Source organism: Canis lupus, chromosome 37, assembly GCF_048164855.1.
Source record: "Canis lupus baileyi chromosome 37, mCanLup2.hap1, whole genome shotgun sequence".
In the NCBI taxonomy this organism is placed as follows: Eukaryota; Metazoa; Chordata; class Mammalia; order Carnivora; family Canidae; genus Canis; species Canis lupus.
In genome coordinates this window covers 15,651,999-15,677,043 of record NC_132874.1, presented here as the reverse complement: position 1 = coordinate 15,677,043, position 25,045 = coordinate 15,651,999, and the positions used below count along the sequence as shown (strand labels likewise).

Below are 25,045 nucleotides of genomic sequence, written 5' to 3'. Positions count from 1 at the left end.
CTTGAAAATCAATTCATGTTTATGGATGTGGGAGAAATGATACAGAGTATATTCAAATACTTTATCTATAAATCTCAGTAGTATACCTGTGTGAAACTGTGGTTTAAGCATTAAAAATAATTTATGTAGTTATGAATCTAATTTTCATTAAATATAGTTTTCTTTTTCTTTTTTTTAAAAAATATTTTATCTATTTAGTTGAGAGAGAGAGAGCGAGAGAGTGAGAGCATGAGTGGGGTGAGGGGCAGAGGGAGAAGCCACTCTCCCCTGAGCAGGGAACCCAATGTAGGGCTCTATCCTGAGGCTCTGGAATCATGACCCTGGCTGAAGGCAGACAGTTAACCAACCAAGCCACCTAGGCGCATATTAACTGTTGATTTTTTATGTATATTCCAAAATGAATTAAGTAATTGTCATTGAACCTAAAACCTCACAAGTGGTAACATCTATATTATGATAGCAGACATCATCCTACCTATATAGGCTCTCTGCTAAAGCTAAGCCTGTTCCAGATATTTGGGTTTGGCAATGTTCACAGATTCCAGAATTTTCTTCAACTGTAAATGTACTCTGAAGTGATACAAAATGAAAAAATGACTCTCAATTTTCCTAAACAATCTAGATCTATAGTACTGATACAGTAACCGTAATTTAACTCTCTATATTAAAAGGGCTCAATTAAGCCAGCATGCAATGCTGTGACAAAGAGGAATAAAGAAAACCCAGTGCCTATGGAAATCGAGATCTAAAAATTTAATGATTTAAAAATATCCTTTATATACAACATGGGAAAGAGAATAATACAGATTGAACATTTTGGTTTTGAAAGCGTGAAATGTCACCACTTAGCTTAGAACAAGTCTGTCATCACCTAAGAAACACACGTTATACAATGAGCCCTATAGGGACACCTTTCAACTCCTGCTTAGCTGGTTTTCAGCAATCTCCTTTCTCCCCCCATGCTTACTTGTCATATAACAATACAACTTTTAATCATCTTTTGACAGAGCAGAACTCGGAGAACAACAATAACAGTTGTTCCAAAAAGCACCTTCTGTGATTTTTTTTCTCACACTTAGATCACATGTTCTTCCCTCTTAAATCCTTTCCTGTTCCAATGGTTTGGTTGTTTAAAGCAAGCTTGATTAAGTCAGGGAATATATTGCAAATAAAAATGTTTTCAAATAGACTAGGCTAAAACCATTAAAAAACAACTGGACTGAAAGTCTGTAGATAACATGCTTCCTGACTTGGTAGTATGTGGATACATTAACCCACTAGGTAGGAAGTATTTCATTTGCCCCCAAAACGAATCTGACAGCTTCTGGGTGCGTCTGTGCTGTGTCAACATCCGCAGTGTAAGAGACACACTTGGAATGGGTGCTGTGATGAACTATAAGATGGTGGTGGGCTGTGTACACAGGGTCATGGGCCAGGGAGAATTATAAAGACTGGATGGGCTGAGTGTCAGGTCAGCAGCTGCATGTTTTAAGGAGGGTGCATGATCAGGCAAGGACTCCCTTTGAAATAGGATGTGGCCTGGTGGCTCTAACCTTTAAGTGACCAAGGAACTGGCTGATTTTCCTAAGGTAATGGAGGTAATAGCACTGAAGTGAATGCTGGGAGTCAGAAGGGCCTCTGTTTACAACTGGCAGATGCAACCATCCCTTCTTTTTATGGACAATCATAGTCTGATGCCTTTATGAATTCCTGCTGCAAGTAATACGGGTTTTTTTTTTTTTAAGATTTATTTATTTTATTCAGAGAGAGAGAGAGATTGGGAGGCAGAGACACAGGCAGAGGGAGAAGCAGGCTCCATGCAGGGAACCCAACATGGGTCTCCAGGATCACACCCGAGGCTGCAGGCGGCGCCAAACCGCTGCGCCACCAGGGCTGCCCAGTAATATGGTTTTTGCAAATCTTGAAACACCCTTTAGAAAACCTCTTGGCCAAGTGTCTCATAAATGCAATCAAAAAGTCCTGGGGAACCATGTGAACTCCTTCTAGTGCAATGTCTTCTCTGTGTTGAAACAACCCGGCCCTACCTAGGGATATGGTCTCTGCCTATTTCAGCGTTTGGGTTAACATATACTTCCTGAAACTTCTCTTTTATAAAAGGGCTTTTTCAATCAGAAGTGAGGCATTTTGCCACAATGGGCCCAACATGGTCAATTTTGAAACAGGTTTCAGAACAAGAGCAAGTTCATACTATGCCTTATTATTGGAAGGTGAACACTGATATGTATACTGTGCTTCCCAGACTTGGAAGTGACAGGCTCAGAATAATTGCTAGTATATATAGAGCAATATTACAACTAGCTGGTATGTTTCCTAAAAAAGAAAAAAGATGCAGCATTAGGACGTGCTTACTAAGGTGCTTCTTCATTCATGTTTTCTAATGGAATGTATCGGACAAACATCTACAAACGAACATGAATACACAGGCATACACACGCACGTGGACAAGTTTCTGTACAGTTTATGCCTTAGATGTGTTTATGTAAGAACCACACAGGAAAAAAAAATTCCCCCTCTAGCTCCCTGAATTTCTGAATGTTGTCTAACCCATAAAATGTTAAAATATTTCATTTTCATATAAAATTATCTACAAAAATAGATAACATGTACAAAAACCAGATAGCATTTCCAGTTTTCCTTAGTAGCGCACTCAGTCCCCCTTTTCTCCTCCTCCCCTCAGAAGGTTGCCATCTCCAGCAAAGAGCGCTTGAAGAGCTGGGCATTCCTGGACAGGTCTGTCACTTGGTGCACCATCTCCTGCAGGGCCGTGGTGCTGGGGTAATGGAGGGCCGCCATCTTGGTTGCCATCACTATAGTCTTGAGCTGCTCGCAGAGCTGGTTGCTGGAGTTCATCACTTTGTTGCGAATGTCCTGGGCAGCCACCTGCCGCGTCAGCGTGTCCCCAATGAACACCAGTTTGTGTGCGCTCAGGATGACAAACTTGCTGTGGGCCACGAAGATGCGTGGGGGCTGCGCTGAGCTGACACAGCTGAAGAGGGCATCGATGGCGTTGAGGAGGGAGATGTAATGGGTCTCGCACTGGTCGTAGTAGAAGCAGAGCAGCTGCCTATCCTGAGCGCCCACGCTGCTGTTGGTGGTCGGGAGGCTCTGAGAGGGCTTCCACTTTGAGATGTCATTCTCCACGGGCTTGGTGATTTCTTGTTCCAACAACTGGAACTGACTTAGCTGCAAAGGGAGGAAAAAAAAGCAGATTTTGTGAAGGGGAAGGCAGTGTGCTGTGCTGGGCATTAGCCAGGGCCTGGACAGGGATTTTAATCCCTACTAAGAAGCAAGTTCTCATTAGATGGGAGGTGTTGCTTTCCCCAAGTGTAAAATGTAGAGGCTGAGAAAGAAGATCCCTAAGGAATCCTCCAGAGCAGGCCCCTGTGGTTGGGTGTTGGCTCTTCTGTCCTAAGGCTGGAAGGCAGCTTGCATTGCTACTCAGCTCTGTTACCTGCACCTTTATGAAAGTTCCCTGAGTTAACATTTACAAAGTGCTCAGAATGGCGTTTGGTATATCATAGTCTCCATGTAAATGTTTATTGGACGTTGAGTGGTGGCGAGGGAAAGTCAAATGGAGGGATCTCTTCATCAGGTAAATCACTGACCGTTGGCTCCTTCTCTGGGAAAGCCTTGACTCTATCCCTTCCGGGCTCTTAGATAAATGACAATCCATGATCCCTCTCTGTGTCTCCTACTTTTTGAGTCAAGATTTGTAAATGTTACTATGCAGCCCTATGGGAGAGACTATCGCGTATAAATATCTGCACACTGTGGAAAAGAGCATCTCTAAGGGAATCTGAATGCTAATTGTGCATCGTAGCACTTAGTCACCCTCTTTTTGAAAGAAAAGAACCTCACATGCGGTCAGACTCAGTGTGTTAGCTGTCTTCTTTCCTCACTGCTCCCAACTGCTGTAGGACTTAGACTGCAGTTAGAATATTCTCATACTCTTCCACCAAGTCTCAGGAGAGACGTTCTTCTGCAGGTAAGGATGACCTGTGATATGAGCTTAGGGCTCAGGGCTTGTGCTCTGAGGTAGAGCTCAGTCAGAGTAGGGATAGCCTCATCCAGCTTCTCCTCCAAGAAAGGCACAGCGAGCTTTACTTTTCAACAGAGTCTGCTTTCTTCATAGGAATTGCTATGGTTTCAACACGCTCCCTAAAGCCCTGCAGAAGGGCATTTGGCCAAATGCCAAAGCAGACATAAAGAGATATAGGGTGAAAAAAAAAAAAAGAGATATAGGGTGATGTTTGAAGATATTTCAATTATGCTCCTGCAAATATGTTCATAAATATAATATCTTATTAGATGGAGACATGGGGCTATTTTTATAGAGAAGTAACAAATTCAGGGAGGTTAAGATTTGCCTAAGGTCACACAGTTGGCTAGTCAGAAAGCAAGGGTTAGAACTCTGGTTTCCTGAGGTGCCTGGGTGACTCCGTCGGTTAGGCATCCAACTCTTGGTTTTGGCTCAGGTCATGATCTCAGGGTTGTGAGATCAAGCCCCATATATTGGGCTCCCCACTCAGTAAGGAGTCTGCTTGAGATTCTCTCTCTCCCTTTCCCTCTGCCCCTCCCCCAACCCTGCTCACACTCTTGTACTCTCTCTCAAAATAAAATAAAATAAAATAAAATAAAATAAAATAAAATATATTAAAAAAAGGAAATGAGTTTCCTGAGTGGAGTGTGACAGTTCATGTCTCTACATACCATTTCAACTTAGAAAGCATCTAAATCCTCAACCCATTACTCTTTATTTTTATGCCCTTGTATCAGCAATACCTTATCAACCCCATTCATGGCCAACTTTTGAGTGAACAAACTGCCTTGCCAAAATCCCCTGTTTAAGGGTTTGGACACATTTGATCCTGCCCTTGTTCTTTTAGATGGGACCAAGAATAGCCTAGCCATAGGCTTGTGTTGTAGGAGATGATAGATAGATAGATAGAGCACAATATGACTCTTTTTTTTTTTTTTAAAGGAATTTGATGAACCACAGTAAGGGGCTATCCAACAGAGGAAGCTGAGATGAAAAGCCATCTGTGGAAAGGACTTTGAATGGCCACTGATGGGTTCTGTAAAGCTCAAGGGGGCCGAATGAGTAGATACGCAGAGGAAACTCTCAGAAAATAGAGGAGAAGGAAGCAGATTTAGAGCAAAGCAAATGAGGTATAAGAAGGAAGGAGAATTTATAGTCCTAGCTCTCGTCGGACTTGGCTGCATCTGTATTTTCTGTTCCTGTATTCCCCTACTATGGCCTTACTATAAAACCTGTTGCTTGGGCTAGCTTGACTAGGACTTGCTTCTTGAAACCAAGAGCATTAACCTAAAGAGTCTTAATATGTCTTTTTTTTTTTTAAGATTTTATTTATTTATTCATGAGAGACACAGAGAGAGAGAGAGAGGCAGAGACACAGGCTCCCTGCAGGGAGCCCAATGTAGGACTTGATCCCAGGACCCCAGGGTCACACCCTGAGCTGAAGGCGTCCCATGAGTCCTAATATGTTAAGTGTACAGAAGTAGCCTGGAGAAATGGCTGTTTGGACATAACCATCTGGATTACTAAAGTCATAAATTTTCTCTTTGTTCTTATCCCCTCTTATAAGCCTTGGGGCTTATTATTTTTTTTAAAGATGTATTTATTTATTTGAGAAAGAGAAAGAGAGTGCAGAGGGAGGGGAGAGAGAATTCCAAGCAGACTCCATGCTGAGCATGGAGCCAACATGGGGCTTGATCTCACAACCCTGAGATCACAACCTGAGCTGAAACCAAGAGTCAGATGCTTAACTGATTGAGCCACTCAGGCGCTTGGAGCCTTGGAGCTTATTTATGCCCATGTATGCTGGAAAGATCAGAATCAGGATCTTCTGGAGTGCTACCTTTCCTACAAAGCGGGAAATCCACACAACCAGGCAGGTTCTGTCCTGGCTGGGCTTACCTGATGATGCTCCAGCTGCAGCTTGTTCTGTTTGATGATATTCTCCTTTTCCAACAGCTCCTTCTGTTGCCTCTCAAACTCCTCCTTACCCTATTATTTTTCAACATAAAGAAAACATTTTATCACCCCTGTGATTCACTTGTGCTAACATTTCCATTGACAAATGTATAAATACTCTTTTGTTTTCCATTGCCTTGGCCCTGTTAGGCCCTGTGAACACCAGCCTGGGAGGGTGGACTTCCCTACCAGACTTTCCGAGCTGCTGTGTAGGGAAGGGCAGAAAACTAGAATCTGTTTCCATGTGGTGTGCCACCATCTCTGCACCACTTTACCATTTTGGGAGATCCACAATGCCCTTCAAACCTCCTTAAGCAGTACTATTTCTCAGGGTTCTTTTCTAATAGGTTATCTGCAAACCCATAAGCCTCCTAACACAGGTCTAAATGGGGTCCACACTGAACCTCTGGTTTCTAGTATTTCCCAACATGCGAGCTGAACAACCCACCAGGGGAATGGTGCATGCCCCCATCTACTCTCTCCCTATACCTTTCCTTAGCAGTGGGGAGTGGGAAGGGGGCTCCACTCTCTCCCTTCCCCAGTCTCCTGAATGCACAGTTCCCAGGATGATCCATCCCTCTCAGTCAACTGAAAAGAATGGCCAAAGGAGATAGTACGCCAAGTTCTAAATAATGGATCTTGGTTGAATGTTTGACTTTCCCAAAGTGACAGTGATCCCAGGTCAACTTGGCAGACTTTCCACTTGTAGGAGGCAGACTGAGCCTGCCCAATTTTCCACGGGCTGGTGAAGTTCTAGGTCAATTGACAAATGCCCAATGTTCCTCAAGCTAAACCTGAGGTGGGGTGAAGTTTTTCTGTAAGTAATTAAACACACATAAACACACACACATTATAGAGCTGAAGGGACCTAGAAATTCTCTTGTCTAGGGTTTTCGTATTTTTTTTTTCTTACCAGGGCCTCCTTCCCTTTTCAAATAAAATACCATGCAGAACTCTATTACCATAAAATGCAAATAGAGGTGGAGCTGCCGTGTTTATCTGAGGGCCTACTTTCCTATTTGGGGAGTCTTCCTCCTGCTTGCCTGGGGCATACCAATGGGTCACTCCAACCCTGTGCTTCATTCACTTTGCAAATGAAGAAATAATAACAGCCCAGGGAGGTTCAATAACACACAGTTAGTGTCAGGGAAAGGTCTGGAACTGAGGACTCCGCACCCTTCCTACCGTACAATGTCGCCTCCATACATGAACTACTAATCCCGCTTGGGAACTGTTAATCATGTTCTTGCCTCTGGCAGGTCAGCCTAATAGCCGAACACCCATCAGCCTCAGGCTCCTTGAATGCGAAAATAGGCGCTTTATGAGGCCTGGTTTCCTTACCTGTAGGTGGACGTAGTCATAATCATCCATCCAGCTCCTTTCAGAGCCATCGCTGCTGCTGCAGTCAGGAGGCTGGTCCTTACCCAGGCTTGGGGGCAGGGGCTTGTTGAGGCCTTGAGCCTTGTGGTCCCCAGGATGCAGCAGAGGCATCTGGGATGCAGCGTGTGGGTACTCCGTGGAGTTCATGATGTTCTCAGACCCGCTCTTCACATGCGAGCTGCCAGGGCCTGGTCTAAAGAGGGCCTCGGCGTTGGTATTGATGGTCGTGGTGAGCTGCTTGGCGTCATCGGGCACTGTCTTTGCCACCATCACAAACCGGTCCAGGTCATCACACTTGTTCTGGGGCTTGTTGACAGCCAGAATATTCAGGGACCAGCTGCACTCATTTAAGTCGTGGCTGGTCTGGCTCAGAATCTGGTGGGAGTCTTCCACTCTTTGGAGCTCCCGCTTCATTTTGTTGTGGAGGGTGAGTTCGGGGAGGCAGGAAGCATTTGCCACGGCCCCCCTGGCGAAATGGAGGTAGTCCCTCACGAACAGCTCCACCTTGTCCACCGAGGTGCGGATCTCGTTGATGTGGCGGTCCATGTATCCGTAACACCGCCAGTCCGTGGTGACCAGGGCCATGAGGCTGGAGACGCCCACCTCCAAGGTCTGCTGCAGCCGGTGAAGTCTCTCAATGGCTGTGTCTGGGTCCAGTAAGAGCCTTTTGTCCTGAGATGGGGAGGCTGACACCGAAGATTCCTTGGAGGTGGTGGAGGATGTGGACATGTTGCTCCTGGTGCTGCCCGTGCTGGAGAAAGATAACCGGTTCATACCATCCACCACGTCCTGAGAGCCTTTGGCATCGGGTGGGTTGTGCAGAGGGACATCGTAGACGCCGTCTCTTTCTTCAGGGTTTGCTTTCTCACTGGTTTCTGCTGGCGGCTCCAGAAACTGAACCCCTCGGGGGACATCGTAGGCATCGTTCTGGGCGCCCGGTGACTGTCCCAGCTGTGAGGGCGCGTGGTTCAGCAAGACGCTTTGGTGTCTTCGTGTGGCCAGTTCGGCGGCCCCCGGAGCATCACAGTTATATTTTATGTGAAGGTCCTTCCCAGTGGGCTTGGTGCTGGTTGGGGGGATGTCATAAACGCCCTCGGGCCTGACGTCCAGCCTCCCAGCTTGTCTCATTGGAGGGGGGAAATCATACTCTTTTTCCCGAAGCCCTGCTTCATCTCGGCAAGCAGAGGGTGGAATGGCATATAACTGAAAAGGGAGTAGGAAAAGGAGTTATTATTTGTTCAGCTGGCTCATGTGAACATGCAGAAACTGAAAAGGACATGAAAACGAGGCCCGATTTCTCAGTCCGAATCACTGGCTCGTCTTCCACCTTCTACTCACTTATGGCCGGTGGTTCCCAAGGCTCCGCTCTGTTCTGTTCTCACTTCCTTCATCCTTTGACAGGACCGTCCTTCCCATGGCCTCAGTGCTGCCTGTGTGTGGAACCTTCCTGGCTGAGTTGCTCTCCCTGGGGCCCAGCCCCGCATTTCTGACCACGTCCTGGGGTCTCCTTCCTCGGCTGATCCAGCCGGGGAGGCAGACTGTGCGTGCACACACAGGACCAGGTGTCAGAAGACCTGAGGTTTCTCCCTGCATCTATCGGCCATGAGATGCTGAATAAGTGGCTTAAATGTCTCCACACACAGCTCCCTTCTCTGCACGATAAGGATAACTACGCTTGCTGTGCAGGAATACCCCAGCGGGTAACAGAGTGCATCAGACGCAGCAACCCCAGTCTACGAACTGAGGACGCTGTAACACTTCTAATAAAAATGAGATATATTCATTGCTTGCCAAACTGAATTATTTTACGGAATCCCGTAAATATGGAATCCTTAGACTTCTCTTTGAGATTTTTTTTCCTTTCCTTTTTTTTTTTTTAAAGTAATCTCTGTACCCACTGTGGGGCTCAAACTCATGACCCTGAGATCAAGAGTCAAATGCTCCACTGACTGAGCCAGCCAGGCACCCCTGGAATCCTTAGACTTATCACTAACTATGGCCTTTCCTTCCTCCCATTCACTCTCGCATAAAGACTAGTTTTTCCCCTTTGGTTTGCCCTTCTTGTTTCATCCCAACAAACACACACACACACACACACCTTTTTTTGCTGCTCGTAGGAAATTCACTTACCCCTTTAGTAGGAGGGATGTCATAGACGCCTTGAGGTTTTATCTCTCCCACTGGCAGTGAGAACACAGGGACTTTCACAGATGACGGAGGGATGTCATACACCTGAAGAGAATACACTTGCTTTACCCAGAATAGAAATATTGTATCCTTGTCATTTCTTAATCTGCTAAGCCTTTCATTATGGGTTTATTTGCCACGTTACATGTACAACCTTGCTCTTTAGCCACACTATGTCATAAGGGGTTGATAGGATTTTTCTTTTTATATTTCATATACTTTGACTTAGATTGAGTATAAAAGTGACCCTATGTGAAATTATCTACACTGCCTGTACTTTGAACTATAGTTTAAATCTTACACTTCCCGAAGGAAAATGATAAGCAACAAAAGCTTTGTCAGATAAAAGCCTAGGGCCTCCTGAGAAGGCAAATCCCGAAAACATAATTTGAACAGCTTTGGTGAAAATGGCTTCTGGATGATAACCTAAATAGAGCATCATGTGAAACATGCATAATTTGTGAACATCCCTTTGCTCTGAAGCCCTGAGGGATGCCACCCTGAAGTGTTCCCCTCCCCGGGTGACCACGGTCCTGGTACGTACCCCTTGAGTGGTGTGGGAAGGAGGGATGTCGTAGATGTCCTTTTGGTGTCTGGACGGGTACTCGTACACATAGCCCTGGCCTGTCCTCACTGGGGTTACCACCTGTGGGCAGGAAGACAAAGAGGGTGTAAACTTCTGAACCACAGTCCTGAGTGAATCTTTTAGACTCCTAACCAGGCACTCTCCTCCGTCACCTATCTCCCATAAAAAGAAAGAAAGAAAAACAAGGAAGGGAAGAGAAAACGAAGGAGACAAGGAGACATCAGGTCAGAACACTTTTAAACCCCCTCTTGAATCCCAATAAAGAACAAATCCCTGAAACAGCTCCAACCCTCTTCCTCCTAATGACAAAGTTGGTCAAAGTCTCAATCCCAAGTAGTACCTTAGGGGAGAATCATTTTTAAATTATGAAGGTCCTAGATCATCCCTTAGAAGCACCAAAAACATAGCCTAATGGGGAAAAAAAAACCCACGATTTTTTTTAAAGGCTCTGAAACTATTTGTCAAGAGAAGAATGCAAATAGAGAGTTGAACTACTTAAAATTCCTCTCATACCTTCCCCAGGACGCCTCTTCATGTGACATGATTATTATTATAACTAAAATTCCATAGGTCACTAGAGTACTTATATGAAGCAAACGCTCAAGCAGTGCTGCTCTCGGAAGCCTCCAGGAGCTTTCAATCTAACCTTTGAAACAAATGACAGACTGGGTTGAGAGTCACCAGGAACAGAGTTCAAGGTCTCTAACCCTTTTCTCATTTCTACCAGGGAAGCAGACATCCCAGACAGTACCTATGTCCAAGGGATGTGGGAAGTCAAACACACTCATCACAACTCTGGCATCTAGAACCAATGCCAATGAAACGAACCTCACCCGACAGGCTCGTATTTTCCTATCTACCATCCTTCACTGTGTCCTAAGTACGGGTAGAGAAATTATTTGAACTTAAACTCATTTGGAAACGTATTTAGTCCTCCAAGGACTTCTAAATGACCAGGGTCTTGTTTCTATCTAATGCAGGCCCTTCCAAATGACTAACAAAGCCCCTCTTAGTATTGCCCATGAAGTCTTATTTATTTATTTTTATTTTTTTTTAGGAGAAGGGGCATTGTAAATTAGGCAGAGTTGGTTCTTCCCTAAGAAACTGTCATCTTTGATCCTTTCTCTAATGTGAAAATTCTGGTGTCGGGCTGCCTACAAAACTATGTGAAAAATGCTCGGTGTCCGTCTCATGCTGAAGTAGGTGGAACTCAGCCAGATGCACCAATGCCCCCTCTCCCCGGGAGCTCTAAAATGCTGAAATCCCCGGTGCTTGCAGCTGATTACTTCTTGCAATGAAGGTAAAGATTTGTACGCATCAGATCTCTCCACTGCCAGGTTTTTTTTTTTTTTTTTTTTTTTAAGCATCTATGGCTTTAAAGATTGTTGGCATGGAGCATACAGAACCATTTATACACTGGCCACTGGATTGTGCAGAGCAAATCTTCCTTTTAAAAGCAGCATGCCCTTTGCTCAAGAAAAACGCACTGTCTTCCTCCTGCCCTTATAGGATTTTTTTTTTCCCACTCGCTATTATCCAGGAGAGAAGTAAAGTATCTTCTCTGAGTTTATCTCCTCAGCCCCTCTATTTATAGCTCTCTATTTTGGCTTCGTAAGAGAACCTGCACACAGCACAGCTTTTGTTCAGTCTGAAAGTTTCTAAGAGCGGATTCTGTCCAAGGTTGCCAAGCCAGTAATAATGCTAATGGAAAACCAAGGCTGGTTATGCTGAAGGCCAGCTGAGCGTTTCCATCCTTAGTTTAAACACGGGAAGGGAGGCTGGGAGATAGAGGTGGGGGTGCCGGGATCTGAAAATAGTCCCTGGTGAAATGTAAACATATGGCAAGACCTCAGAAAGGCAGGGTCATAGGCAAAGCTTTTCCTTGCCTTGGTGGATCTGCCCTGGCAGAGAGCATCCGCGCTTCCCGGTATTTAACATCTCGCTTCCTGACAAATGTCACAGAACCTCAACTTGCTCTCTCTTTCTCATTTAGAGGATGCCTGTGGTCATCTGGTTTTTAAAAACTTTGCATTCCAAGCCAGTCATTTTCCTTGTTTATGCATTAAAAGAAACAGATGGCGCAAACCGCAGAGGGAGAAAGCCAACAAAATACAATCTCTCCCCGATTCCAGCATTCCCGACGGTACCATCTAATGCACGCTGGTCCACAAATAGCATTTAAAAGGGACCAGCGTTTTGCATCTGGTCAGATGCATCCCTGGCGTAGAGCGATGCACTCTGTGAACATCTGAAGGAACGAGGAGCGGGAAGTCTTCTACTTTGCACATTCTTTTCCTCCACCCGTCGCTTGGGTGACTCTCATGCCAACTGTGTGTTCTCCTGGGGGGGAAAGTGCTGACTGTTCTGTACCTTAGAAAGTATCCAGTTTTGTGGTCATGGATACTTTCTAAGCAGGTCATGTCTTCCTGCTTGACAAAGTCCACAAAAACCTTCCTACTGTCCCAGAAATACTGAACCTCAGCCTACGAGGAACACCAAGGCCGAGCTAAGGGGGAGTGAATTTTGGAAGGGTTCTCCTGGGCGTTTGCGCAGCAAGGCGCTGAGGGACTCGCTACAGAAAGGGCATTTCAAACCTAATTTTCTCAATGAGCTGAAGTCAGGTTTTTCATTTCCTTTCTCCTTCCGTTTGTTTTTCTTTCGTGCTTTCCTTGTGTTCTGTGTATTTATTTATAGTTACAAAGGCTTCACTTTGGGAACTACCAAACTGACCTCTTATTCCTTAGAGTTGATGCAAATGGGGCGAGGAAGAGGGATTCCTGGGGCTCCTGCAACCCCTGTCCTGATGACCCTGGCAGATGATTAGCATTTTCCAAATGTGGATTTTCTGCCCCCGGGGAAGAATCTTGACTGTTCCTCAGATGTTAGTATGCTATTCTTGCCAACTAACTGAAAAGTCTGAAGTTGGGCACTTTGAGATGAGAAGGGCAGATGTAGAAATTGAGGAAAGGAATAGTCCATTTAATAAGTCTCACAGGGGGGTGGCATCCTGGCATCTACAAAGTCCAGAGACTGGGGTTAGGTTAGTGCTCTAAGTATGTGCTTGCCTAAAAGCAGGCCATCACGCACAGCGCGCCCCACCACGCACTGTGGTGTGTTTGATTCACACCACTAGCTGCTTTACGAGATGATTTAAATACCTCCCTGTCTCATCGTTTTGAGAGCTGTGCATGCTGAAATTTTTTCATTTTTTTGGAAAAGATTTTATTTATTTATGAGAGAGAGAGAGAGAGAAAGAGAGGCAGAGACACAGGCAGAGGGAGAAGCAGGCTCCATGCAGGGAGCCTGATGTGGGACTCGATCCTGGGTCTCCAGGATCACGCCCTGAGCCGAAGGCAGGCGCTCAACCGCTGAGCCACCCAGGAGTTCCACATGCTGAAATTTTAAAGAAGAGGAGCCCATGTTCAGGGTGGCAGTGAGGGCCAGGGGACACTGACAACCCACGTGTGTGAGTCAGTGAGCTGGAAGAGAGGCCCTTGGGCTGTGCCACTCCCACCTCCCCAGTCCTTGGCCAGGCCTTGCACCTGTAGCCAAGCAAGAGCCTGATGCTTAAGATGCCTGCGGGGCCGAGCAGGTGAGGCCAAGGGAGAAACGAGCTGGGATTTTGCACTGGGGAGACAGAACTCATAGCCTCCTAGAAGAAAGCAGCCACTCCTCAGCTCCAGCCAACTGTCATCCTGAAAAAAATACACGCTGTGTTGCTAAGTCTCTTAAATTTTCAGGAGAAGCCAGAAATCTGGACTTTTTTTAAAATATGAAATCTGATTTCCAGAATTGGCTCAAATATTTCAAACAGCATCTTGACCAAACCAAATCTATCTGTGGCCCCCAGGGTGCCAGTCTTGCCTTCATCTACTTATTTCTGCCCTCCTCCCTGGATGTGTTTCTAAGTTTCTAAGGCCAGGGCCCCGAAAGCCCTTTACCAATCCCATTCCTTAGGAAGACTGAACTGTACCATTTTATACCTGCGCCCTGCCTGCCACTCCTCTGTGCCTTTCCTCACACTGCTTTGTCCAAGATACTCTTCTTCCTTTCCTCATACTTAAAATTTTATCCGACTTTCAAGGCCAAGCTGAGTGCCTCTCTCTCATGAGGCCTTCCCAAACAGATAAAATACCTTTCCCTTCAGAACGCTGTAAGCATGTTATCTGTACATCTCTAATGGTCCTTATCACTTGTGGTCTGTTCCAGGGCATTCCATTTCTTCTCCTGGCACAGTGGAGACCGAGCCCATTTCTTCTTCATTTGTAGATCCACGTCAGGACCTAGCACAGTGCCTTGACTGTAGTAGGGCTTGGATAAATGCCTTGACTGAATACATTTGTGAACTAAAGGCAAACTCGAGGCTTTTCTTAAGCAAGATAGTGTGGAACTGGACTGGATGGGAAACAAGATCTGGCTGTCTAGGATTAGGTTGGTTTCCAGGTGAATTCAGCTCTAGGATGAGTGTGACCCACAGGAAAAGAGGCTGGAACTGGCTCTCATCAGCCATGTGTGGTAAGATCAGGCAAGCGAGGAAGCCAAAAAACCAGAGTGAATTTTAGATAAAATCAAGAAGTCGTAAACCACGGAGGCATGATCACCTGCACCAGTATTTGGTGCAAACCACCTGTGGAGGCCAAAAGAGGCTGCTAGATGGTTTCCTTTTCCTCACTCTAGAGCCTGCGTGCAACATGAACATCTGTGTTGTTCTCAGCCACAAGCTAGAAACAGACCAGGGAGTTTTGCAAGAAGAAATCAAAGCAACCTCTGCAGTTTACCTTAATATCAGAAGGAAAATACAACAGAGGGATGCCTGGGTGGCTCAGCGGTTGAGTGTCTGCCTTTGGCTCAGGGCGTGATCCCAGGATCTGGGATCAAGTCTCACATCGGGCTCCCTGCAGGGAGCCTGCTTCTCCCTCTGCCTGTGTCTCTACCTCTCTCTGTGTGTCTCTCATGAATAAATAAATACAATCTTAAAAAATAAAATACAACAGAAAGGAACAGGAATTCTGACATGGGTCTCGAGAAGCTGTACAGTAGAGGCCATAGCCACACTAGGTCTTTAGCTCATGGAAAGGATTAGGTCTGATGAGGAGAGTGATGAGAGAAAATAAGCCAGGCTCAGGGAGAGCTGACTCTACCACATGTGAGAACACAACCAAGGCATCTGTCCATTCTAAGCCTGTTTCCTCATTACAAGAATGGAAATAATACTACTTACAGGCTATTGGTGTATTAAATGAGATCAAGTACAGAAAGTGCCCAGCATAGAGTAAACCCCTGCAGCCTTAGTTATTTCTATGAGGACTGTCACCTGGGTTATACAGCTTTTACTTTTGGACTTAAATTTGAACCAGGTAATTCAGATCAACCATCCTACTGAAGACAGCTTTTTAAAAAGATGAGCAAAAGATACTCAAAAATCTTCTTCATTGCATGAAAGCACTAAAAGATAGTAAAGAATGATCAGGTCCAAATTTGGGAGTAGAGATGAATTCATAGAGGTAAACTCCCATTCAAAGGCTGTTTTTGTCCTGGGGGCATTTGCTGACCGGAGACAGATGTCTGAGCGGCCACACTGTGTCTTTTTACAGCATCTTCAGGTATGGGAGGAATATGGGACACAAGGACTCACTGAGGTTGGGACCCTGATAACCATCCCCACTTTGGGTTGGTAGTCCAAAAGCTGCATGTGAACGTGAGAATTAACTAGAAGGGAAGCTACCCTTGCACGGGCTGAAGCCAGGTTTTAACTCATCAGGGTTGGTAAGAACATCTCAAAGCCTGAAATTAGATTTATGTGTGACTGGGAGGCTGGCAGAAGGAAATAAAATCCTCTCTGGATGTAGAGAACATCTTAATAGGCCTTAAGTTATTTCTTACAAATATTTAAAAATACAGTGTCCACCATACAAAGATACCCAACAACGTGGGAGATGAGACAGCGGAAAAAAACAAACAACAGCCAATTTTTGCTTTCTTCCTAATGTGAGGAGGACGTGGTCTGTGTGTCTTAGTGGTCACAGATCTCAAGGCTGTTTGCTTTCAAAATGTTTCGTGATTAAGCCATGGGAGAAAACAAAATGTAATCATTTAGATATGACTGGAATAGAAAGAAATTAATCTTTACAAATGCATACAGTGTTCCCAGTGAGGTCTATGAGGCGATGGGAATTTCACATCAAAGCAGTTAAGTGACAAGAGACTGGTTCTCGATGACTATCAGTAGATTGACTTGGGTTACCATTTCACTCAGGTCATATCAGCATTGCCATTGTCACAGTTATCACCGTAACAGCCCAAGACACTCCAGTGGAAAGCCCCAGGAGAAAAAGTGCTCTATGAGGCATAGAAATAAACCTATTTATCCAGAACAAAGATGGCAATGTCCCAAACCCAGGACACTTTATTGGATTTCTCTTCAGACAAGGCCTTTTCAGTGGAAGATCACAAGCTGGGTTTGTCAAGAGGATCTCACCAAGAAGTAGGGCACATACCCAATTGGAATGTCTAGAAGCAAAATACTTTCAAGACAACGCCTGCTCACATGGTACCACTCGGGTCAAAGTCTCAGCAAGTCTCCTTGGGCACCTACTTCACCTCCTCAGAGCCAAGATCGCTGTTGAGTGCTTGGGAGTGGGGCCTCGCTGCTATGGAGGCCTGAGGTCAGGAAGACTTGAGCTTCTCAGCTGCATGCTACCAGTTCAGTGGGTGCTGTGGGAAGCGGGAGGGGGGCAGGCTGTGCCACCCATGAAGCCAGACCCTCCCCACCCCAAAAATCCTGTGAAAGCCAACTAGTAGGGTCTCAGGTCCTGCTGTGTTGTGCCATGCTTCCATCTGACACCAGCTCAACCACTCAGCACTTACGGCAACTTTTCATCTCTCTCCTCCACCACCCACCCTGTTTTGACTCCTTCCCTCCTGCCATGCTAGCAGCAACCATAAAGAAGAGCAAAAACAGTACGAAGGAAGCAGAAAAACCCTACTCTCTGACAGAAAGCTGGGTGGAACAGAAGAGGGGCAGAGATGGGATGAGGAGGAGCACAGGTTTACCGGTCTCAGGTACCATCATTATTACTGCTCATACTTCTCCATTTGCTAGATGGCTGTTGCAACAATTACAAAAAAATCACAAAACTAGAATTCTTAAAAAATAATTTTAACAGAATTTTTAAAAATAACAAAAAAAATCCGACTTGGAAGGGCAAGAAGGAGTCTTTTGGAACTGTTGGGAGTTTCTGTGTCCTGTGATTTAATTCTCGGGGTCTAAGTCTCTCCATTCCAAAGCAACACAGAAATGGCCAGAATGACGCAATCCTTTCTTCTGATATCCAGATAATGGCTCAATAATTGACCCCTGGAGTTTACCCATCAGTCCAGTGGAGCAGGAACACACAGAACCGGCTCCCGGTGTTCTACCCCAGGGCCTTGTCAAGAACTGGGCAACCAGGTGGCTCAGGAAATATAATGAGTACTTGATGAGAAGTTAAAAAGTGCCACTGTGCCATAATAATTAAGTACAGATTTATAACCCTGCCATTAACAGCACCTAAGATTGTCTGAATTCAAAAGTAGGCCTCACTGATTAGCAAATCAGCCATTTGCAGTTTTCTTGGCATAAGTGGAAAAATCAGATGGCTTCCTGTCTATTGCTAATCCCCCTAGCCCCCCTGTTTTATTTATACTATCTCTGGGTTTCATGCATTTAACAAGAGTATTTAGATTTCTAAAACTGCCTGCTGGAAAGGACTTATTTCACGTAAATGCCCTTAAAAAGCATTCACAGAGCCACCATGGTATTTATTAGACCTTATAATAACCTCTTTGTCTTAAAGCCCATGAACTGTGTGACCCTCTCCCTTTAAAGAAAACCCTTAGGAAGAGAAACATCACTATTATCACCGCCTGCCCGTTAGAACTTGGATCCAGTTTTCAGAAACTGCAAAGTTATAGAGACTTGTCTGTTTAAAATCCAAGATTACTAGTTTCTTTTCTAAGACCAGAGGAAAAGCCACATGTTGCCTACACTGGATTTATTAATCCTCTATAAATTCTCTCTGCCCAGCTTGGGTGTAGCAGTGAGCTCATTTATTATTCGCATAGCAACAATATAATGAAAACTGAGTCTGGCCTGAAAAATACACCCCAATGGGCCAAGTGCATGGTTTACCCTTCCTAAAGCCCCTCTTTTGCACAGCGAGGCTTCTCCCCCTCTGTTTTTGGGCAGTGATTTCCTTTCCATCAAAGACATTCTGATGTCTGATCTTTATGCTAGAACTAATAAGCCTTTTGCTCACCACATCTACATCGTGGCTGGTCTCTGTTTTCCAAATGAGGAAAAAAGTCACCACCGAAGGCTCAGAAGTGGAGCGGGGCTCTTGGGTCACTTTCATTTGACACAGCATTCAGGAGGCAAGCCACTCAATGGAAACAGTGCCCCGATTGTCAAGCCTCTAGCGCGCCTCCCCTGCTGCTTTCAGGAAGCTTTTTGTGCAGCAAGTGCTAAAGCAATATTTAGTTATGGGGCGACCAAGCGCCAAAGAGCAGCTCCGAGCATTTAACATGGAAGAGCATGGCAGGGAATGACGTCTGGGTTCCTGCAGTGGTTGAGATTTTTCTCTGGACAAAGCTGAATGGGACCCGTGACAGAGCTGGGTACAGCGAAGTCATGTTTTAGATCTCATGGCCTGCAATGTTCTTGGAGAACCATAAGCGTTTTGGTTCTTTCGATGTCCAAATAAATGCAACAGGACACCAGCCATTACGTCTAGATTTTGAAATGGATTTCAGAGAGATGCCCACAGACTGCCTGAAACGGGATGTGATCGTGGAAAGGAGGGGGCCAGGCATGAGAATTTCTGGATCCAAGGACGTAGGGCACTCAGCTCTTCTCATGGCTTCACTGGGAGACAAGACGTAGCAGCTGATGGGACAGACCAGTCACATGGCAGTAGGTGGTGCTGCGACAGGGTTGTCGCTTCGAGACACACCTGACCCACCAAGCGTCTCTGCCATATTCAAGAGGCTCAAACAGAGGAAAATGGACAGAAAATAACGAGTTCTCGGATGAAACACTCTCTTATCTTATGGTAACAAAGCAGGGGAGAGAGTTCTCCTTTATAAGCTGCTCTTTGGGAAGTGCTCTCACTCTCAGGGATGGGACTGCGAGCTCTGAGTCTCCCCTGGCTCAGCATACCCGACCCTCCCTCCTGTGTTGCTCTGCTCCTTGCCTTCTATTGCCACAGCTCAGTCTTGTAAAGGTGACTGCGGTTTCTAGATGGGAAGGCAGGCTGCATCCTAAAAGAAGAGGAAGATTTGCCAAAACTGAAGGGGTCAACTTGAAATTTATACCAATGCTTGAGTGTCTTTTCTTTTTTTAATTTTTTTTTTTTTAAGCATCTTGAGGTCAAGCCATTTTATTAAACTTTTCAAGTGACTCTGGGAAAGAATCAGATAAGGATATCTGGATCATAAAAATTTAACAAAGGCCATTAGAGATAATTCAGCCCTACTCACCATTTCACAGTTGAGGGAACTGAAGTTCAGAGAGGTTATTCAGCTGGTTAATGACAGAGAAGTCAAGAAGAATCTGGTTGGCTGGGTCCCACGGTCCACACTACTTTTCTCAATGCCCCGGTGCTTACATTCGCAAGACAGATTAGAAATTTACTAGAAATTTATTACTTTCCTGGTTTCAGAGAGAAACTCACATCCTTGTTTGAGAAGCAAATCTTGAAATCTGGGCATCTTAAATTTTGGGGGTGCAGCTTTCCCTGGCAAGCTCATTCTGGGAGATTTAACCGTACAGTAGTCTCTCTTCCTCCATGGTGGATATGTTCCAAGACCCCCAGTGGATGCCTGAAACTGTGGTTAGTACTGAGCCCTATATATACCATGTTTTTCCCCTATACACACATACCTATGATAAAGTTTAATTTATCAATTCAACACAGAGATTAACAATAAAATAGAACAATTATAACAATATACTATGATAAAAGTGATGTGAACATGGTGTCTCTCTCTCTCTCAAAATGTCTTACCGTACTATATGTACCTTTCTTGCATTGATGTGAGACAATAAAATGCCTGTGTGATGAGTTGAAGGGAGGTGAGTGGCCTAGGCATTGACAGTATGTCAGAAGGAGGATCATTTGCTTCTGGATCCTGCCTGACCATGGATAACTGAAACTGTGAGAACAAAACTGGAGATAAGGGAGTCTGGGACTACTGCGTCTGGTTAAATGATGTTATCCATCTGGACCAATATGAAGTCATTTGAAAAAATAGTGCTTCCAATGGTAGAGAAAGCCAACATAGCAATGTTCTCAGCGATACCTCGGTCTTTACATCACCTTAATCATCTGCTTAGGACTTCCAGATCAGCCTGCCATGAAACTGCCCGCTGCAGCTCAACTCACAGTGTCTCAGCGTAGAGGCTACTCTTCAGCTCTGGGGTGAGAGCTTTCTGAAGTGACTTTAATTCTTCCTGGCCAAGACGACACTGGACACTGGACACTGGACACCCAGGACTCGATGAGCTGGACTTGCTAGTGAATTGTCCTAACCATGCCCTCTTACTTTAAGGACTTGGCAACATCAACCATTAGCCAGGATGTAAAAATCATTAGCTTCAGAGTCAGACAGGCATGGGTTCAACTAGCGAGACTGCCTCTTAGCAGAGGCATGTCCTTCAGCAAGTGAACTAATCTCTCAGACCTCAGATCCCTCCCCCCATAAAGTAAGGGGGTTGTAAGGAACACCTTTGAAGCTGTTGAGAAGATCAGATGAGATTATGGCTATAAGGTCCCTAACATGAAGCCAGGGCTCCAGGGTGCTTTTGGGTTACCCTTACTTTAGTCCTAAAGCTATCATGAAAAATGATTAACTTCATAGCGTGCTAAGGACTACACAGTCAGTTAGTGGGTAAATTTGAAAATAAATAACTATTATGATAAATAATTGGTTTAAGCACGCCCTGCTTTAAGAAAACCAAATAAAATTTACTCAAATAAATCAGATGTGATTGTGGCATGTTGAAGATTCTTTGCTCCAAAAACTGATCTACTCTGGAACCCCGTTAAAAAGAGAGGATTCCTTGGTATTTTTCAGATGTTACCAGAATTACATAGAAGTTTTTGGAGAAGACACACTGTCCTAAGCGACTCTGTAAACAGGAACAGCATGCCTCTCTAGAAGCATGCCTCGACAGCTGGGTGTATGGCACTATTTAGTACCAAGTCCACTTCTGATGGGATCTTGCTCTGCATTTTCCACAAAGTGCTCAAACAAGCCTGCTTTTAAAGATGTGTCCCACCAATATTAAGTCTGAGTTCTATCATCAAATCAAATAAATCAATGTATTCTTTTTATCTCCTTCACAAACAGAGCATTATCCACTCAGCCAGACATCACACCACACACAATATCTGACCTATTCACTCTGATAAGCACAGTCACTTAGCATGAAATCATTGAAAAAGGAAGGAAGATTACCTCTGTTTGCTCTGGTGTGGGTTCATAAGAAGTTACTAATGCACTCTTAGAAATACACACTATCTATGAGCTTTATGACAAATTGCAACTGAATTAGAAGGCCTTGGCATTGACCAAACAAAAAAGACTTTTGTACATTTTTAGGGAGGTGTTACACTTTGCTCATTCCCCTGGCGTGGGTGGCTTGGCTGGGAGGGGAGACTTCTCATTTCCAAAATGATCTCATAAAGTCCTGCCCCTAAGCACTCAAGGACCTCAAATTCTGTGTAGGATGTAGAATTCTTTTTTTTTTTTTTTTAAGATTTCATTTATTTATTCATGAAAGACACACAGAGAGAGATAGGCAGAGACACAGGCAGAGGGAGAAGCAGACTCCATGCAGGGAGCCAGATGTGGGACTTGATCCCAGGTCTCCAGGATCAGGCCCTGGGCTGAAGGCGGCGCTAAACCGCTGGGCCACCCAGACTGCCCCAGGATGTAGAATTCATCTTGACTCTTGAGGGTGAGCCATTTAGATGCAAGGTCACTTCTCCACACAGCCCAAAAGCCACATATTGAGGTGGAACATCATTTCAATTCAGATTATCTTTATAGAGAGATGTACAATTCTGAAACATGGTCATACTTTATTGAGCTTATAAGTGAAGAAACCAGAGGCACCCTGTGCCCTGTCAAACTCTGATTCTCCCTGCTATTTTTCAAGGGATGGGTGGGTGTCTGTGTGTGTGTATATAGGAAGGGAACAAAGGAAAGTGGGTGAAGTCAGAGTTTATCTTCTTGGGCACTTTCATTTCCTCTAAATCTATTTTTACTTGTTGGTAGACAAATCTTACTGCTAATATATAGCAGTTAGCTGGCTGGTAACTGAGTGTTGCTTTGGGCAACCAGATTTCACAATGCTTCAAATCCCAATAAGGGAAGTCCTCTGTTCCCTAACCAATGGCTTTGGGTGAGGGTGTGTATGTGTGTGTAATTCGTGGTGACTCAGTGTCTGAGAAGGTACAAATATTATAGCAAATCTATTTCTGCTTCTTATGCTACCTTTCAAGAACGGGCCTGGAAGACCTGGCTAAAAGCTTATAAGCGTATCCTGCCAACATTTGGCCATGTCCCATTTTGGAAGGTAGCATATGGTCTTTAAAGATGATGTAATGGGGTCTAGATAAACTTTAATGTTACTTGAGTTTTCTAAGTGCCATCCCCCACACAGTATTTGCCCCAGCCTAGCCCATCATACACACTGTAAAGGCCATTGAAGTTTTATTAAACCCATGAGCTCCCTTGAGATTAAGTGAAGAGTATGACATATTTGGTGACCAAAGAGGAGGGGGAAAACTGCAGTGGTGCAGACAGAAAACTTCACAGAAGAGATGAACATTGAAATGGGCTTTCAAGTATGAACAGGAGTTTACAGATAGAATGGAGGAGAAAAATTATTCTAGGTAAATAACAGACTATGCAAAGGAAGCTCTTATCCCCAGTAAAAAATAGTATATTCTCCTCTTTAGGTGACCACGGAAGAGTCAACTAATCTTGTCTACGTTGGGCAAAATATATAAAGGCTCTTGGGAGCCTGCGTGGCTCCTAAGCGTCTGACTCTTCTTTCTCTTTTTTTTTTTTTTTTTAAGTTTTTTACTTACTTGACAGAAAGAATGCACGCACAAGCAGGGGGAGCAAGAGACAGAGGGAAAGGAAGAAGCAGGCTCCCCGCTGGGCAGAGAGCCCAAAGCAGGGCTCTATCCCATGACCCTGGGATCATGACCCGAACCGAAGGCAGGCACCTGGCCGACTGAGCCACTCAGGCACCCCCAGCATCTGAATCTTCATTTTGGCTCAGGTCATGATCTCAGGGTCCCATGATCGAGCCCCACATCAGGCTCTGTGATCAGTAGGGAGTCTGCTTGGGATTCTCTCTCTCCCCCTTTCCCCTCTCCCTCCTCGTGCTTACTCTCTTGAATAAATAATTCTTTTAAAAAACTAAATAAGTGAATGAATGAATGAATGAATGAATGAAATGTTAGCCCCTCAGACATGCTGAACTTTACATCAGTCATACTTTGAATGCTCAGTTGTGTATAGATGGTTATGATTACAGAGAAGAGATGTTGGCATTCCCCAACACCCTTCTTAGGGGAAACAACCCTATAGAATCTGACATACATCATAACTGTAATGAGCTGGGCAATAAGATGTGAACAATGTGTGATAGTCTGATGGGTGATAAGATCAGAACCACTTTTCAGTTTACTTAAAGGTCAACTCAAATTAGATGCTTCATTTCTTGCTTCTGGCTTTCTCGTTCCTTCATTGGCGGTCCTCCGTGTCTGACACTTTGCTGTGAGCTTGGCCTATAGCAGTAAATGCCATACGTTAAATGCCATATGTCGATGACAGCTCTGGCCCCTGCCCGCCTTAATGGGACTTATAATTTAGCTCAAAACCGATCTTTAGAAGAATGCAAAATGAACCTACTTACATCAGTCAAATAAAAGTGACATGTCAGAAAAATAATCAGAGAAAAACAGATCAGTCTCTCTGCAGATCAAGGCACAGAATGGATGAACTCAGGTGGCAGTTTTACTAATCTCCGAAGCAGAAAAATGAGGCTATTTTAGACCTCTGTGAATCTTAGACTTTTGGATGTTTGGGGGGCTCCACTCCCAACCACAGTCCCTTAGGAAGTAGAATTTTCTCTCCTTTTTTAAAATATTTTATTTATTTATTCATTCATGAGGCAGAGACACAGGCAGAGGGAGAAGCAGGCTCCATGCAGGGAGCCCGATGTGAGACTCGATCCCAGGACTCCAGGATCATGCCCTGAGCCAAAGGCAAGCGCTAAACCGCTGAGCCACCCAAGGATCCCCAGAATTTTCTCTTTTAAAAAAAACTGAGAACATTAAAAAATATACATAATTTAGCTCTTCAAATTATTGGATTCTGAGTAGCTCTTTTAATTTAAGATTGCCTGTGAGTTCTTGGCAACCACAGGGCATATTTAGAAATCTTTGCAAAGTGAGAAGAATCTAACTTACAAATTGTTTTCAAATGTAATGAAATAGCTCTGAGCCCTCCATGTAACAATTAATGAGGTTGACCTTATGTTGTTTCCTACACATTTGTCTCGATGCTTATTAATTTATATTTTGCAGTTTTTGTGTTTCATGCTTTGGAGTTAAAAAAAATTGGGGGGGAGCTCTTAAACATTCTTGCAGGCCCTGGGCATTCTGCCCATAATGCCTAATGGATAAAACGGCACTGCACACAAAACCCAGAGTGCAAAAGACCAATGAAATTAAGAAAGGTGTCAGTGTATATGGTTTCCAGATAACTTTAAGAGTTCTTTTCCACTCTGTGCAAAATTCTTGTAGAACCAGAGAGAG

The 25,045-nt window shown here is 44.6% G+C and overlaps 1 protein-coding gene across 2 annotated transcripts in view; it reads right to left on the bottom strand.

The window, feature by feature from the left end:
- Window positions 1-738: 738 nt before the first annotated feature.
- NEDD9 (neural precursor cell expressed, developmentally down-regulated 9) overlaps window positions 739-25,045 on the bottom strand; it is a 183,598-nt gene continuing 159,291 nt past the window's right edge. For both annotated transcript variants that reach the window (XM_072813901.1, XM_072813900.1), the window contains 5 exons: window positions 10,128-10,229; window positions 9,527-9,628; window positions 7,358-8,599; window positions 5,960-6,049; window positions 739-3,204 (listed from right to left, as the gene is read on the bottom strand). In XM_072813901.1, coding sequence (XP_072670002.1) covers window positions 2,695-3,204; window positions 5,960-6,049; window positions 7,358-8,599; window positions 9,527-9,628; window positions 10,128-10,229 — 2,046 coding nt within the window. In that variant the 3' untranslated portion in view covers window positions 739-2,694. The remainder of the gene's footprint in view (window positions 3,205-5,959; window positions 6,050-7,357; window positions 8,600-9,526; window positions 9,629-10,127; window positions 10,230-25,045) is intronic.